We start from the raw sequence: 18,998 nt of genomic DNA on the forward strand, positions 1-18,998 counted from the left end.
TTGAAACTGAAGTATTCATTGACAGGTAGGACATTGCAATGTATGATTTTATATACTATACTTAGATTGGACTGAAGGCAGCGTAGTTCTAGGTTTTCTAGGTCTAGAATTTCGAGTCTGGTGGCATAAGGTATTCTGCAACGAGTAGAGGAGTGGAGGACTCTTCTTGTAAAATATTTCTGGACTTTCTCAACTGTGTTAATATCAGATACGTAATGTGGGTTCCAGACTGAAGAGCTGTATTCGAGTATTGGTCTCACAAATGTTTTGTATGCTCTAGTTATTAGTGTAATATTACCAGAGAAAAAGCTATGTAAGATTAAGTTAACAACTCTTAATGTCTTTTTGGCTATGTAGTTACAGTGGGCTCTAGCACTTAGATCATTAGAGATGAGTACTCCAAGATCCTTGACAGAGTTTGGACCATCAACAAGGTCTTGATTATTCAGCCTGTATTTTATTTTCTGATTATTATTTTTTGCCAATATGTAGGAGAGAGCATTCATTTGTTGAGATTTGAAGTTGCCATTTGTTTGACCATTCTGATACATAGTCAAGGTCTTTTTGAAGGGTAGCAGTATTGTCTTTGGTGTTGAATAGCTTTACATCATCAGCGAAGAGAATGCAGTTGCTCTTGATATGATCACAGAGATCATTTATGTAGAATATGAAAAGAGTTGGTCCTAGAACACTGCCTTGGGGGACACCACTGTTGACAGGTACAGAATTTGATAGGACGCTCCCAATTTTGACCATTTGTTGTCTGTTTGACAGGAATGCTTCTATCCAGTTATGCAGGTGTCCAGAGATACTGTTAAGATTTTAGTTTTAGGAGTAGTTTGTCGTGTACCACTGAATCAAAGGCTTTGCAGAAGTCTATGTAGATTGTGTCTATTGCTTTGCCCTGATTGAGTTGTGTAGTCCATATGTTTTTGTAGTGTAAGTGTTGCAGATTACATGATAGTTTTTTCCTGAAACCAAATTGTTTATTAGAGAGTAGGTTGTTTGTTTCTAAGTGGAGGATGATGGATTGGTTAATAATTGATTCTATGACTTTACAGGTGACGCAGCGTAAAGAGATTGGTCTGTAATTTTCAACTAGGCTGGGGTCTCCCTTTTTGAAGAAGGGGATGACCCTGGCTTGTGACCATAGTTTTGGGAAGGAGGTGACGCAGCAGGTGACGCAGGTGATGCAGCATAAAGTCTGTGTGATTGGGAAGAGTATGAATAATGGCTGAATTGGTCTTTGACACCTGCAATTTTTAATCACTTGGGTGGGCACCAGATTGAAGAACGTTAAATAGATGAAGCATGGTATTCAAGGCCATGAATTAATATTATTAGCAGATACTTACCTTTTCTGGTAAATCTGTTAAAAGGCTTAATTGTTTTGAAAATGCGAGGGGGTGATTCAGTAATACTATGCTTGGGTTTGTCAATTTTTTCATAACACTTTTTATGAAAAAGCTCAAAAGTTCACGGAAGTTATACATATCAACCCACAAACTAAAATCTATGAGGGGAAGCAATCTAGTTACTATGGAAACCAGGAATTTTGCAAAAATCCATTGAGCTGGCTAAGTAAGAGATGGAATTATACATGAAGCTGACAAGTGAAGCCAAAAGCTAGAAATTAAAAGGATGAATAAATAGTGTTGCTGAGTTCCTCAAATCCAGGGACAAGAGGGGAGAAGCATAAAGCACAGGAAAGATTGTGATGAGCTAAAATATCTTATGGTAAGATTTGGGAAACATGAAGAACTTAGTATTTACCCAAAATTGAACTTACTCATGTTGTGGGAGTAATGGCACTCTTTAATTTTTCACTTTTGTTCCAAGTCAAAGGTAGGTTCAAGCTAATCTTTATAAAAACAGTCCTATTTCCTCTTATGCAATTGCCTCCTCATAAATGACAATGCAGGATTTCAGAAGAGAAGCTGGATCTTTATGCGGCAACAATAATGTGCTAGATGCCCAGATCTGCCCAAAACTTCTAATATCTTGCTAAAAAATAAAAATAGTGAATATTACAGGTAGTCCTTGACTTACAACCAATCATTAAGTCACTGGCACAATGGCACTGAAAAAAATGACTTACGATCATTTTTCACACTTACAGCAATTGTAGCTTCCCCATGGTCACATGATCAAAATTCAGACACTTGGCAATTGGTATTTATGATGGTTGCGGTATGCTGGGTCATGTGATCCCCTTTTGCAAACTTCTGACAAGCAAAATCAATGGGGAAACCAGATTCACTTAATAACTGTGTCATTAAATTAACATCTGCAGTGATTCACTTAACAGCTATGGCAACTTGTAAAATGGGGCAAAACTCACTTAACAATTCTCTTGCTTAGTAATGGAAATTTTGGGCACAGTTGTAATCATAAGCCGAGGACTACCTATACTCCACAGTCAAATGACAGAAAATTAATGCAAGGTCAACAAACATTTTTAGGAGCTATTAGAAAGTAGCATTCTCTCTATGTTAGCTGAGTAGTAACCACCACCCCCCAAATTTTTTTTTTCTTTTCAGCTACTCTGTGAAATGAAGTATATAGTAAGGCAACATGGACAGCCAATCAAGATACTTTCAACAAATGTTTATATTGTATTTGTGCTTTATGTTGGATATTTATCTACAGTTTATGCTTCCAAAGGGAGACTAAGACATTTGAAGATTTTGTAAAAGATACATGAGTATAGTTTGACTTTAGTTTGAAACATGGGTCCTAGCAAAGGTATTATCAGCAGGCAAAAACATTTGAAAGCAGGGCACAGTGTATGTAAACAATGCAGCCAAAGAGGAATGAAGCATACCTATACTATAAAAGTCATTAGTGATAAGTGATAAGTACAACCACAAGGTTAATATGCACAAAGCAACAAAACAAGTCAAAAAGTATACACAGAAGTATCAAAGGACTATGAATCTGAAGACAATTTTTTCATAAGCTAAATTAATGTGGGTAGGATGCAATGACAGAAGGAAGACTGGTTTTGAACAATAACCCCACTGTTTTTTCAGAGTGATGCTGGTGTACAAGTTAACCTAATTGCTAAAAGTCACTACAATAAATGACATATTTATGCACGTATCTGTAGTTATGTAATGGAACCAATAGCTATATTGGGTGGCTAGGAATATAAATGCATTAATACTCCTAAATCCACAAAGAAACAACCTGGGGCTTCAATCTGACAAATTACAAATTGTCTATCCTGTTTGCTCAATCTGTATAGAAAGATATCTTCATATTTACTTATCCTTGAATAATTTTTTCTGTGATAATTCTAATCTCCCTGAAAGTTGTTTCCATTATTATTAATTAAGATGCACAACCAGCAGCATATGCTATGAAAAATTTATCAGTACTGCAGAATGAAAACAAAACTGGACTAAATGGAATAAAAAAAAATTTTTTTATCAAATTTTTCTTCAATTTGAAGAACTAATTGGTTTTAGTCACAATGGAAGTCCAGGATTTTGCCTGAAACCCAAAGTATTAAGCATGCAATTACAACAAATTTAAGCCAGAACTATATCTAGCAACTACATATCTGAAGTCATCATGTGTCTGAAGTCAGAATTTCAAATGCAAAGATATTGTCCAGAGAGATGCAGTCAGATTTTGACAAAGATAATTGATGAAGAAATACATGCCTATGTACTTTTAATATGCTCTATTCTTGATGCAGCTTTAAATACATACTTCTGCTCCTGAAGTGTTTCATTGCATCATGGAACAATTGATAGAATACATCCATGAACCATGGATGACATTCTTTTGTGAGCCACCAAAGAATAAAATCTTGATCTCCACTTCAGTTTTTCTAGATTGGGTTGGTTCTTTACCTGCTGCGTGTGTTGCTGCATTTTACATATTTGATATTTCTAAATGTTGTTAAGTCACACAGAGTTATTATGACAGGGGTGGCTATATAAATAAAATATAAACAAATAAATAATAAAACTGATATCAGAAAAAGCCTGTTAGTGGTAAAAGGAAACTAGGCCATCAAAGAACACAATGGCTGGACACCATCATAGCTGGCACTAGCTGGAGCATAGAAAAACTCAAAGAAATAGTACAAGATAGGAAGATGTGGAGAGACTTGGCCCATCGAATTACCAAGAATCAGACTCAGCTAAATGGATAACATCATCATCTTTATCAGAAAAAGCCAGCTCCTCAAATATAAAAATGAGAAAAAAAGCAAATGTTTTAAAATTCAAGAGAAACACAGTATCTGTTTGTACGATAGTATCTAGAAAATTATTAATAAAAGATGTAATTAAACCAGGAAATACTAAAGTGCAGGCAATTATAAGCAAGCCAAAACCAGGATTCCAGAAAAAGGTCCATAGGATCATGGAAATAGTAAATCATGTTTTGAAATTCATTCCTTTTGGGCTCAAATAACAAATCTGGGGACATTATCATGCAAAAATGTGTCTGCCGTTGGGCTTTAGTATACAACAAAGGATATCCAGATGCCACTTTATACATTACATGTAGCAGATGTGTAATCAAGAAGCTAACTGAACAGGGTTGACTGTTGCACAAATAAGCCATTTTATTTAGGAAGAAGGATTCAACCAAAAGTGATGGTAAATAATATGTTCCTTGCAATATGTTAAATTTCTTTTGTCATAGTCCAAGCTGATATTAATAAACATAGTCAATTCATCTCTCTTTTCATTTCCTCCTCATATATGAGGGACACAGGAAATGGAGAACATTTTAGCAAAGATTTAGAACAAAATCCTGATGGGCATTAATATTCCTGCCAAAATCTCTTCTGATGTCATTAAGCACCATGCCACAGCTGACTTGTAATTGCTCTTTTAATTTTCTTTTAATTAAACAAATAAATCAGATTTTTGCATATTGCAAACTAATGAATGAGTTTCCATTATCACTATTATTCCCATCAATGCCTACAGAGTTCGCACAAATCTTACAGGAATTTTGAGGAAAAAAACCTGATAATTGGCTACATTCTGTGGAAATTTCCTCTAATATTTCTTCTATTTCCTTTACATACACATCTTGTACTTCATCTTTCTGCAGTCATTCTGTTTTTACACTAATTATTTTAACTTTTTTCTTTCATAGTCATTTTACCTCAAAATCCAGTAATAATACAATCAGTCTGTATTCACAACTTTTCTTTGTATCTTTCAATATTTTTCCTCAGTTTTATGGCATAACCAAAAAATTCAAGTATGTTTTAGGATAATTTCCTATGCAAGACTTGAATACATTATTTCATAATCTCTTATATACATTTTAACCCTTTCACTATAATTAAATCTACACCTTCACTTCCATACTTATATTCATCAACCCTGTTTCTTCAAGATTAAACCAATATCAATTGAATTTATTATATAATTCCTCTTTTCTATTAGTTTTATAGCACAATATAGCTACTTTCCTTTCATACATTGTATATATTAATTCATGTTGTTTACGATGTACATCTCTTGCATTCCACGCCACAGTCTTACATACGTCATGGCTGTGCTAGACTGCCAGTTGGTATATCCTCATTGCCCATCATGGTCAGTTGAGGCTTTGAATGCAATTTTTAGTTAGATACAGAAGATGTAGATTAGATTATCAGCCTTAATTATGCTGATGCCACATATAGATTAGTAAATAGAAAGGCCATAGCAATCAGTTTCATTACATTTTGGCCAATAAACTATAAGTACAACCAAAGTTTTTCCTCAGATATATATGCAAATTATATTAAAAAGAGCTTTAAGGCCTAGAAATTAAATGCAGGATTCTGATATATGCTCAGATTTAAATCATTTTGCATTGTGGATAAAAATAATAATAAGATGCAGTTCTGGATATTAACCAATGTTTGTAAGCGTTAAGGTATTAGCATAGCCTAAACTATTATCTAGATCTATCTATCTATCTATCTATCTATCTATCTATCTATCTATCTATCTATCTATCTATCTATCTATCTACCTACCTACCTACCTACCTACCTACCTACCTGTTACAAAAATATTGAGAAAACTAAAATGATATTATATTAAACTATAAAACTGGTATAGCACTTTTGTTTATACATAAGATTTTTATGGCTAAAAATAGGGTTTTTTAGACAGTAACATTGTGTGCTGCCTTGAAGAATTTTCACCACAGCAGGACAGAATAAATAATTGTTAAAAGCACAAATTTGAAAGTAACAAATTTGAAAGTAACATAACATGGTTTGAATTTTGCTTTTTGTAGATAATTGCATTTGATGAGTTAAAGACAGACTTCAAGAGTCCTATAGACCAGTGCAACCCAACAAATGCAGTAAGTACTGCTCTTCGGTTTAATAATAACTAACATTTAATGAAAATTATATTTTGAAAATATAGTGTTAAATGTGATCTTATGATTTTTCAACAAGCATTGAAAAATACCATTCCTAGTGCTTTAATGGACAGGCCCTTATAGTTTTCTTGGTAACCGTATACAAGTTGATTGCCATTGTCTTTGACCTCCCTGTCCAAACCCTCTATACATTTTTATTTTAATACGTAAATGTAGTGAGCCTGGTCTTGACATAATTAGTTCTGATTGGGAAATAAAGTTCCTGCAATAAAACCCAATAAACTAAAGGTTGATTCATGAGATCTATAATTGGCTAAGGTATTTGATGTTGGTTGCATGCTGCAGCTGAATGCTCTGTAATTCATTTCAGAGAGACATACTTTCTATAGAAGTGATATAAATAAATATAATGAATAGATGCTTCTCAAGGAGGATTTGTGGCCCCACTGTCTTTATTAGACTTTGAGAAAAAGCTAAATAAATAAATAAATCTTGAGAAGGGATTCCTTCGGAGGTCAAATGAAACCATGGTTTCCTGCAGGATGAACTAGATACAATTATTTAATACTAATTTCTTATTTACTGAATGTTGAATTATGACAAATGGCTAACAAGATAAAAACAAGGCAAAATAATATTGTGAGAGAGTAACATACTATAATAGTATTCTACTAATATAATATTAGATGGGCATGCCTAAAGAAATGTATATTAGCTGACCTTCTAAATGCAAAGAGATGTAATAGTATCTGCACACAATTTCATACAGAAGATAACTTTGAAGTAATGGGGAACCTTGGTATTTTTCAAAGGATACTAATAGCAGTCCAAGGCAGATAGTCTGTAGCTATGGATTGAGAGAAGCAATTAACAGTCTTGCATACAATTTAAGAAGTTTGGGAGCAGCTCCAGGGATCAGGATGAGTTTTTGATTGCAGCAGGATTCAAATGCAATAAATAGACAAAGAATGCAAATGACACTGCTCAAGTTCAGGATAATACAAGCCTATTATACAGTTCTTAAATCTTTTCTAAAACTTCCAGGAGGAGGCTTAAATCATCCATATTCTGTTTTTAAGCAATCATTGTTTCCTAGAATTCACGGAACTGTATGTATTTTGTTTAAATTGTAATGTACAAAACAGGATCAGGTGGCATAGTTTGCCTTTGGATTGTTTGACATAATCTCCAGATCTAAAATCTCCAGATGAAGTTAGTGTCTTTTAATGTGGGATGTTAGAACTGTGAGAACTGCCACCTGTTTTAAAATGAAAGTGGATTTTCAATGCTAATCTAGGAGCCCTGGTGGCATAGTGGTTAGAATGCTAACTCTGCTCACACTCTGGAGGCTTGAGGTTGACTCAGCCATTCTTTCCTAATTTCCTAATCCACTTCCTCCAAGGCCCTTTGAAGCTCTTGCGTAATCACCTTCTTTACCACTTTCCTCAATAAAGAGAAGAGAGATACTGGACAAAAAATGTCTAGCATGGTGGGATTCAATGATGGTTCCTTGAGGAGGGGTGAACCAAGACCTTCTTAAGAGATAAAGGAATAACTCCCTCACTCAAAGAAGACTCAACCTTCACCAGAACCCATTCACACGACACCTCCCAGGCCACTTTGACAAACAAGGCAAGATATGGCAAAGCCTACAGTACTGAGGAACCTGTCAACTTCCTCAGATCTAACAGGTTACAAGATAACCACCAGGCAAGGCTTTTCCCCAGGCTTCTTCTCATCATATTTTTTTATTCTGACATGTGAGCACATATTGTCTAGCATGCACTAGATGAAGAGAGAAGTGAGAATGCGTGAGGCTAAGCCTTCCCACAGTTTTTGCATGCAGTTGGGAATCTGTCTTCTTCATTGTACTTAAATAATTTAATGGCAAACTAGTAAGGTTTGTAAATTGCCTTGCACTGATCATTATCTTCCCCCTTTTTCCTGATTTTGTTTTCACTGACAGTGGGTTTCAAATATTTCAAATACAGATCTTTATTAGAGCTGCGTGAAGCACCACAATTTCATTGAGTAAAGCATCTGTGTTCTTTGGAAAGCTTGTGCAGCTGGTTATCTTTATATTTGTGTACATATGCTGACTACACTTTCTCTAGAATTACCAGTGAAACGAAGCAGCTGCACATGCATTCACACATGTTGAGAGCCAGGGAAAAGGAGCTGAACAAGCCTTTCAAATGACATGCCTGCTCTAACATTTTGAGGATGGGGGGTGGGGCTTGCAATTTCTGGTGTGCTTAGCAAAGCACTCTCTTTCAAATGCTTTGTGCAGTACCAGTGTTTAGTCATCCAGCCGCTGGTTTTGTTTTTAAATTCAAGTTGCCACAGATTACACTTTGATCTAAAACAGGGAAGCAAGTGATTTGATTTGTAACTTTCCTCATAGGGCATAGGGCTATACCTCTCAATAGAATGTAATGTGATAGCCCCATCCATAGATATGGGCCTGCAGTTTGCTATGTAACATTTGCTCAAATTATATATTGAATATATTCAGTGAAACCTCAGCCCCAAGGTGATCCAGTTTAAGATGTAACTGATAGTATATCTTGCATGCTTAAGTCTGATAATTATAGTTAATTATAATACTGTGAGGTGGCGGCTCAAAAGACCACCACGATTCGAAATTGATCCAAGGAAAAAGCCTTTATTGAGTACACATCTGCAGAGGTGGGTTCCACCCTTGGCAGCTGGGAGGAACCCAGAGCATAGCATTTACTCTATTCTTATACCCTAAACTACCGCCCCATTATGCAAATGGCTTGGTTTACAATCTACCTTTCAGAATACAGGTTACAATTCATTACCTTATATGGTGCATAGCATGCAGCCAGCACTTCCCTAACACAAGGGCATACATCAACATATCATGCGCGAAGTGTATGATAGTTCAATAGTTCAATCGGTACCTGGTACTTCAGAGACATTCCAATGTGGTTCAACAGTTCAAACATTCCAGGATAGTTCAATCAGTACCTGGCACTTCCCTACCCTAAAGACACTCCTTTCAACATGAGGTTTGAGTCATAAAAATGGATACTTTGATCTAACACTTCTCACAATCCCCCCTTTTCTTGCTCCATCCTTGACTCAAACTCAGTTAATAACAAGTCTGCTGTTTCCCATAGTTGTTCTTCGGGAGATTCCTTCAGGTGCCCCAACGGGTCATATTGTTGTCTCAACACCATCATTTGTACTGTGTCAATTCGATCTTTCATAAAATTAATTAATTTGTTTAGGATACATGGACCAAAGGTGAGGATTAATAATAATAAAATTAAAGGTCCTATTAAAGTGGAGATTAGGGTGGTCATCCAGGGGGATGTATTGAAGAGAAATTCAAACCACCCTTGATGGTCATCCCTTTCTCTTTTTCTTTGGTTCAGTCCTTCCCTCAGTTTTTTTTATGGAGTCCTGTACTATCCCGGAATGATCTGAATCAGATCACCTTTGAACAGAGGGTCCCACCAGATATGTCCCATAGACACACAACTCCAGGCTGCACAATAAAACTGATCGGCCCCTCCACAAGTCTTTTTGTAGCTTCTTTCAGTTTTATGTCCAGGGCAGACGTAAAAATGGTGTTTCTTTATGAACTCGTCATCGTTGGTGGACAAGAGGACCCTTCCCAGGTCAAATTGCAGTTCTGGAAACCAAGTATTGGGAGGCCTCTTTTCGCTAGTCCAATTGACTATATCTGAATGGGAATCAAGTACAACCCAGGTAACATTCTGGGGTTGATGTGAATTCTCACTTCCCCAGGAAGTTCCCAGTCCTAGTCCTAGAATAAAGACAATTAGCTCAGTCCAGGGTTCAGACTTCTTCATCTTTTCAAGGTGAGCTTCAGCGGCTGACCGTCCACTGGAACTGCCCTCCAAGGTCTTTCAGGTTCCGGTGCCCTTTTGACTCTGCTGTAATGCGTCCAGCCTCCTTCCTGAGTGCGAACTGCAGATTCAGTTATCAGCAGCACCTGGTACGGGCCTTCCCAGCTAGGTTGCAGCTTCTCACTTTTCCAAGTCTTTATCAGAACCCAATCTCCAGTCTCGAAGGGATGTTGGTTCCCAGCAAGAGGTGGTCGTTGCACCAATAGTCCCTGTTTATGGAGAGAAAGCAAAGACCTGGACAGTGCCTGCAAATATTTTCTCAAAAATAAATCTTTAAATTCAGGAATTGGATTCCCTATTTTTGCCAATTAGGGTCGCCCCATTAGCATCTCGAATGGAGAGACCCCAGTGTCTTTTCTTGGACATGTTCTGATTCTGAGCAGTGCCAAAGATAAGTTCTTTGTCCATGGTAACCCATTTTCCAATTGTAATTTGGTCAAATGTTTCTTCAATTCCCCGTTCGTTCTTTCCACTTTCGCACTGGATTCTGGGTGCCAAGGGGTGTGCAAATCCCATTTCACCCCAACAGCTCCCATCACAGATTGCAACACTTTTTGTGTAAAATGTGTCCCCCTGTCAGAATCAATAGCTTCCATCATCCCATAACGAGGAATGATTTGTTCTAACAGGATCTTGGTTACTGTGGGGACAGTGGCTCTCCTGGTCGGATAGGCCTCCACCCACCCTGTCAGTTGATCTTTAATCACAAGCAAGCATTTCCATCCCCTCTTTTCTGGTAATTCAGTGAAATCAATCTGTGCTCTCTGGAAAGGCCAGCTCACTAGGGGTCACCCTCCCATTTCTTTCTTCCTTGCTGCTTTCTTGTTTACTTTCAAACATATCAAGCATTTCCAGCAGATGCTCTGGGCTAGTGTCCACATTTTAGGACTCCAAAAATGTGGCTTCACAGCTGTCACCAGTGCCTCTGTTCCCCAATGTCCTCCCTCATGTACCTTCTCCAGAATTCCTCTCATTACATTCACAGGAACCACTCTCACTCCCTCTGAGGTTCTCCACCCATTCTCCATCAGTGTACACCCTTCTTTTTCCAAATCATCTTTTTCTTTTCCCTCCGGTTTCCAATCCTCATCCTTTTCCATTTCTAACAGGGAATTAATGCCATTACCAGCTCCACCTCCCCTGCAGCTTCCTTCGCCCACTTGTCTGCCCACCTGTTCCCAACTACCTCTGGGGTGTTCCTTTTCTGATGAGCATTCACATGCACTATTGCAACTTGATTTGGCAGTTGCAGGGCCTCCAAGGCCTGTTCCACAAGCTGTTATTGTTCGACTTGTTTCCCATCAGCCTTGATAAAACCCCTCTCCTGCCAGATTTTACCAAAGGTATGGACCACACCCCAGACATATTTGGAATCAGTCCAGATTGTCACATCAATTCCTTCAGCCAACTCCAAGGCCCTCTTCAGAGCAAACAACTCACACTTTTGTGCAGACCATGAAGAAGGAAGGGAGCCCTTTTCTATGACCTCCCCTTCTCCTGTCACGACTGCAAATCCTCTTTCCTTCCTCAACCCTGCTCGATCCATCCACAAACCACCTTTCCCCATCTTTCAAAGGAGTCTCTTCTAGATCCTCCCTCACCTTTGTCATCAAATCTACTTGCAACAAACAATCATGGTCCTCAGCTTCCCACTCCTGCCTTCTCCCTTCTAAAAATTCGGCTGGATTCAAGTTCCTGTCAGTCCCTATCACCACATCAGGACTTGTTCTCAGAACGGTTTCATATTTGAGAATTCGCCTTCCGTCATCCAGGTTGTTGCCAACTGACTTTGCACAGAGGTGACCTGGTGAGGAGAATGTACCACTAAGGCTCCCCGAAGGTCAACTTTTGCTTTCCACCACTAGCACAGCAGCTGCAGCGACAGCCTGCACACACACCGCCATCCTCTCACACAGGTTCCAATGTTTTACTCAAGAAAGCAACAGGTTGGAAGCATCCACCCCTTTCTGAGCCAACACCCCAACTGCTGTCCCTGAGCCACCGAGACATAAAGATGAAACGGTAGCTTCAAGTTAGGCAGTGCCAACACTGGAGCAGTGGACAGACTCTCCTTCAGGCTTTCCCATCTTTGGTTGTCCCCTTCTTCCCATTCAATACTCTCTCCTTTCCCCACCAACTTCTTATGCAGGAACTGAGCCAGAACTGTGTACTGGTCTACCCAGATCCTACAATATCCCAGCAGCCCTAAAGCTTTCCTGACTTCTGTCTTATTTCTGGGAGGAGCCAGGCTCATGATCCCTTTCACCCTCTCAGGATCCAAAGACCTCACCCCCTGCTGAATATAATGCCCCAAATATTTCACCTTCCTTTCCAGAAACTGGATCTTTTCCCTTGAAACTGTCAATCCTTGCTCCTTCAGCCAATTTAGCAAAGTCACAGATGCTGCTCTGACCTCTTTCTCTTTTTCCCCAGTCAACAACAAGTCATCCACATACTGAATCAACATGATCCCTTTCCCTTTTTCAAAAGACACTAACTTTTCTTCCAAAGCCTGTCCAAACAACAAAGGGCTCTCGGTATATCCCTGGGGGAGTACCGTCCACCTTAACTGCTGTTTTCTCCCACTCTCAGGATCATCCCATTCAAATGCAAACAGGTCTCTACTTCCCTCCTCCAGGGGGCATGTCCAGAAGGCATCCTTCAGATCTATCACAGTAAACCATTTGTCTTTGGGAGGGATTCGTCCCAAGATGGTATAGGGATCAGGAACCACTGGGAATCTGGGAACCACTATCTCATTGATCCTCCTCAAATCATTAACTAATCTATACTTCCCATCCTTCTTCAATACCACCAATATTGGGGAATTGAAAGGTGACATAGTAGGTTCCAACATGCCCTGTTTCAACAATCTATCGATCACAGGCTTCAACCCCTCTCTTCCCCTTCTACTCATCGAATATTGTGATGTCCACAACTTCGTCACCCCAGGCTGCACTTGAATCTTAATCGGCTGAATGTTCATTCGCCCTGCCTTCTCTCCTGCCCAGACCTCATCCAGAATTGCCCTCTCATCTTCCACAGTCATCTTACACATCCTTATTCCCTTCCCGGTATCCCACAACTGGATACCGAACGCAGGCAACAAATCTCTCCCCAGCAAATTCACTCCAGAATCAGGAATGTACAACACTTCAGCTTCAGTCACTACCTCATTCATCTCCAGTCTAATTTGTTCAAACACACTCACATCCTGTGATTTTCCACTCACCCCAACTACTTTTATCACTTTCCTTGATCTATGTGCGCCCTCTACCGGGTCACACACAGAAGTCCGGCTTGCACCAGTGTCTATCAGGAACAGCCGCTCCTGATGGTTAGGACCCACTAAAATGTTTACCAATGGCTCCCACGGGTCCACTTAAAGGAGCCGGAACAGCCCTAATCATCATACAATGCATAACTCCGCTCTTCCCGGTTGGTCGGACACTCACGCGCAAAGTGGCCTTCCTTCCCACACCTGAAACAGCTCCTATCCATTCCGGGCTGTCTCATTCCCATGCCTCTTCCTCTAAAACCTCTACCACGTCCCCGGAATCCTCCCTGATTGTATCCCCCAAAATTCTCCCTCCTGTCTCCATTCTGACTCCTACCAAAATTCCCACCTTTCTTCACCTCATTTTTTGCTGCAGCCTGTACGGCCGCAACCATCATTTGTGACTTTTGTCTGGTTTTCACTGTGTCACGATTCACAAACACTTGTTGGGCTGCTTTCAGGAGATCAACAATTCCCACAGCTCCCCAATTATCCATTTTCTGAATTTTCTTTTGGATATCTGGCCAAGCTCCGGTCACGAACTGCATTTTCAGCATGGCTTCAAAAGCAGGTGTGTTAGGGTCTACCCCTGAATACTTGACCAGACTTTCTCGGAGCCTAGTACAATAATCTCCAGGAGATTCGTCCTTCCCCTGACTTACTTCAAAGGCTTTAGTTAAATTTTTCCCTTGTGGGACTGCCAATTTTATCCCCTCCATGATCATTGCTCTCATATTCCGCATATTATCTCTACCGCCTTGGGTGTTTGGATCCCAATCGGGAGCTGCTATGGGGAATTTCTGATCTGCTGGTATAGCCCCTGCCTGACCATGATGTCTGGTATCCCAGGCTTTCATTGCAGAGGTCCGAATGAGATTCCGCTCCTCAGGAGTAAACAGATGCCCCAAAATGTACATCAACTCCTGATAAGTGTAATCATTCGGACCCAACCATAGTTCTAACTGTTCGGCCACCTCATGAGCATTTTCATGAAGTTTTGGAAGAGTCTTTTTCAATTCTCGCAAATCGGCTGGTTTTATGGGGACGGCCATGAAGACTGTCACTGGGTTGCCTGCAGCATTGATCCCATTAGGGACTTCCCTAAGAGGAAATGCATCCACTTCAGGTTTGTGGCTGAAGGGAAAATTCTGAACATCTCTCTTCAATTGTTCCACCTCTTTCCTCAGTCTCGGATAAGGCGGCGGAGGAGGGAGTTGTGGCGCCGGCAACGGCGGTGCCATTGGAATATTGGCAGGTGGATTGTTCAAATTAGGATTCAAAGGTGGCGGACCCTGTAGCCAATCATCCATCTCGCTTTCGTTGCCCTTCTGTTGAGACATGTATTGACCCTCGATTGGAGGGACGGGACCTTCAAATTTCACATGAAACCATACATCTATGTATGCAATTTGAGTGGTCATTTTGTGTTGGAGAATATAGTCTCGCAATTTGGTCATCCAATAGGTACTGGTTTCCCCCTCAGGACTCCAGTGATACGGAAATTTAGGATCAATCAAAGGATATTTTGGCCATCGGTCTCGACAAAGATAAATCATGTGTTTCTTTTCGAGACGTCTGGTGAATTCCTTTAGATTCGGGGAGAACCACTGCTGGAGTAGCTGTCCCAGAGGCGAATCTACCGGAATTGGTCTCCTGCCATTGTCAAATCTTCCCTGTCCCAGACAGGTTTCTTCCTGGTCTCCCAGACCCTTACCCTTGCTCTGTCCCTTTCCCATCTCTACTCTTCCAGACTCCCAGAGCCTTGACTCACCAGTCCCAGTCTTCCAGCAGATGCTGGATTCCCCCAGGGAGTTTAAGGACCTCTCTCTTTTTGACTACAAATGAAAGGAACAAAGTTTACCTGATCTGATCACGCCTGGACTCTCTGCAGTCAAAGGATGTGTGGGCGTCCCCAACTCAGATCGATCTCACAAACTCTCAGCTGGCATTTCATCTTAGTTCTTTTTCCAAGGACCGTCTGGATTCCCAGTCACCTCGGGGGTCTGACCGAATTCGGGGAGAGGTACCTCTCAATGGGAGGTCGTGGCCACTCTCTTACCTGGTCCCCGCTTTCCAGTTGACCACCGTCGAGGATCCCGGACGAGCCCCCAAATTGTGAGGTGGCGGCTCAAAAGACCACCACGATTCGAAATTGATCCAAGGAAAAAGGCTTTATTGAGTACACATCTGCAGAGGTGGGTTCCACCCTTGCCAGCTGGGAGGAACCCAGAGCATAGCATTTACTCTATTCTTATACCCTAAACTACCGCCCCATTATGCAAATGGCTTGGTTTACAATCTACCTTTCAGAATACAGGTTACAATTCATTACCTTATATGGTGCATAGCACGCAGCCAGCACTTCCCTAACACGAGGGCATACATCAACATATCATGCGCGAAGTGTATGATAATTCAATAGTTCAATCGGTACCTGGTACTTCAGGGACATTCCCATGTGGTTCAACAGTTCAAACATTCCAGGATAGTTCAATCAGTACCTGGCACTTCCCTACCCTAAAGACACTCCTTTCAACATGAGGTTTGAGTCATAAAAATGGATACTTTGATCTAACACTTCTCACAATACTTACTCTGCTGTTTCTAGAAAAGAACCCACAATTCCAGTTTCTGCTGCTCTCTTATTTTGCCAACTGTACTGTACCTTCTAAGGAAGCATTTTTCCCCTTTAGAGAACATTTTTACCTTTAAACTCTGCAATAAAAGTTTAGCTACTTCAAGGCAGCATTAAAATACCTGCTGATGATGCAAAAATAATACTTGTTACATATATACTATATTTTGAAAAAAATAAGGTGGGACTTTCACAGTATAAGGAGAAAATATAAGATAAACCAAAAAGTGTGCCTGCACAAAACACACACTTTGCTTTTGTCTTATAATGTTCTTTAGTACCATTATGTGTTTCTGTCTTCCATAGTTCGTCCACTCTGTGGCAGCAACTCAACTTACATATCATCAAACTAAAGGCTCCTTATTTTATTCCTTGCATGAATTTCCAAAAATCATTTGCTATCTTTAAAGTTGAAATAGAAAATTTGTAATTATCCAATCACTGCTGAACTACAGTTTCTAATATACTGGAAGTTGCAGTTCAGATTTGGGACTAACTTCAGTTGCCTTGGCAAAAGTGGTATAAGTGGCAAATTTGATATAATTGAACTTAAATATGTTTAGATGATCTCAGTAGATAACTAAGGCAGTACCATGCAAATTATATCAGAGGCTAGTATGTTATAGACTTTTTTCTGAGATCAGGTAAAATATATGTTGATCCACACTATTTGTTCAATTTTAGGTTTCTTAAATTGTACCATTTTACTACATCTTTCCCCCCTTTCCTTTGACAGAGAGAGCGGTTGAGAAACATTGAACGGATCTGCTTTCTTCTGAGAAAGGTAAAAATTAATCTAAGTTGGTTTTGCTGAAGGGAAGCAAACCATCAGTTCTTATGAGCGACAATAAATTCTCTTTTTTAATAGTAATTTTATTAAAATTACAACAACTGTGATAAAAAATGAATACAAATAAAAATATAAAAATAGGGGTACAGAAAGAAAAAGAAAAGAAAACATAGAAAAGAAAGAAAAAATAAAACTATAGTGGAGAAAATAAAATAAATATATAAATGACTTCCCTTCATCAAAATATATAGTAGAAACAATTTTTAACCTAGTGCCTTCTCTTAAAATACAACAGATGATCTCTTCTTCCCATATCCTATATCTCATCTATAAACTAATCCTTAAAACTTCATCATCTCAGTCCTGATGTCAGCAAAAGTCAATTAAAATTAGCAGAGATAATAACAGATCTATTTTAACCTTGATCAAATAATCCACTTTTATATTCCTTCCTTTTATTTTTAATAATCTTGATCTTTGGTTCTTTTAAATAATGTTCTAAAATTTTATGATGTTCCATTTTTTCTTTGTCCCATCTCACAAAATTCTTCAAAGCTTTATCAACCCTTTTTTGTAGATGCTGTATGGGAAGATTATCCAGGTCATTCTCCTGGCTTGTTATTTATGTATCCCTTTTAGTTATTAAGGAAACAGCTGGGGGTTGTTTTTTTTTGTATTTCACTTTTAAAACTAACTTCCGGGTCCATTGCTCAAAAATACCCTTCAGTAAGTTGAATGTAAAAATATTTTGCTCCATTCTGTATTAGAAAGTTAAATGTAAGTGTTATTTTCTCTTAATTGTCATCTTTAGTTCCTTCTAGTTCCTTCAGTGTCCAACCTTCAAGAACCCAGACTTTTTTTAAAAAAAATTCAAAATAAAAAATATTTTCCCACAGGATTCTTATACTTAATTTCAAAATCTTATTTCAAATCTATCTGGAACCCTTAGTCTGTTTGTAACTTTTAAAATCAAAGTTTTGTTTACCTTTGCTGTTTATTCCAGAATAATTTGTTTAAGTCTTTAAACCTGAACTGAAAAGTAGTTAACAAGCAATTTCTGAAAATGATTAGAAAAGGAAATATGCAAACCCAGTGTCCTTCAAAGTTCCAACTATGGGTTGAACAGGATAGCTATTCCCATAACTTTGAGAGCACTAAACTGTTGTCTTCTGATCTCCTTATAAGAAATAACTTTGAGAAGAACTTGTGGATGATCTTGATGGTCCATTGTGGAAGGTCCATTTCTTGTCAGAAGAACAAGTTTCCTTGCTGGCTCTTCATTCTGCTACATGCTTCAGCTACGCTTTTAACAGAGCTAACTTCAGTTTGCCATTTCTTCCCTAGAAGTCAGTAACAATGCATTCTCGATGGTTACTCGTTTTCTTAAGCAGGTTATAAATGCTAAAGAAAAAAATTGACATTTTGATGAACTTCGCAGAAAAGGAATGAAACTAACTAAAAGAGACTTCCATTCAGTCTACAACATTCAAAAAAGAAACAAATGTTTGAGAACATCATCCTGTTCAATCAAATCCCTCATTTTTAAGACAGTTTATAACTTTTAAAAGCATAATTGGTATCTGGCATCTATCTTTATCTTTCTGTACTTAGACCTATGATTGTATAATGATCCTTGATAAATGACACGCCTTTTTCATGTAGAAAAATTGGGATGTAATAAAAAGAATAATACATATATAATAGAATGTTATGCATGGTCTGAAGAAAATAGAAGATTTTTTTTTATTTTCTCCTGTGCCTTTTAGTCATATAATGAAGCTGAACTTGAAAGCTGAGTGCTTTTATTTTTTACGAAATAAAGGGTTGCAAGGAGGCATGCTTCTTTTTTCCTTCTTTGTTTAACTGGCTGAGTGGTAAATGGCCTTCTTTTCTTCTTTAGTGTACTTTAATGTCCATTTTTCTGTATGGTTGGTTCATACAGCAATTTTGTATAACTGCAATGAAAAACAGCATAAGAATGCTTTTTTCCCTTCACACTTGTTGAAAATCATTTGCATTCATTTTTATACAGTGCTT

The 18,998-nt window shown here is 38.8% G+C and overlaps 1 protein-coding gene across 1 annotated transcript in view; it reads left to right on the top strand.

The window, feature by feature from the left end:
* The window catches only part of CNIH3 (cornichon family AMPA receptor auxiliary protein 3), a 79,332-nt gene that overhangs the window by 25,728 nt on the left and 34,606 nt on the right, over nt 1-18,998 (top strand). The window contains exons 2-3 of the mRNA XM_026680324.2: nt 6,268-6,336; nt 16,908-16,955. Of these exons, the coding sequence (XP_026536109.2) occupies nt 6,268-6,336; nt 16,908-16,955 (117 nt within the window). The remainder of the gene's footprint in view (nt 1-6,267; nt 6,337-16,907; nt 16,956-18,998) is intronic.

This window comes from Notechis scutatus, chromosome 1 (genome assembly GCF_049901735.1).
Source record: "Notechis scutatus isolate UNSWTSFEM ecotype Mainland chromosome 1, rNotScu1.2, whole genome shotgun sequence".
Classification (NCBI taxonomy): Eukaryota; Metazoa; Chordata; class Lepidosauria; order Squamata; family Elapidae; genus Notechis; species Notechis scutatus.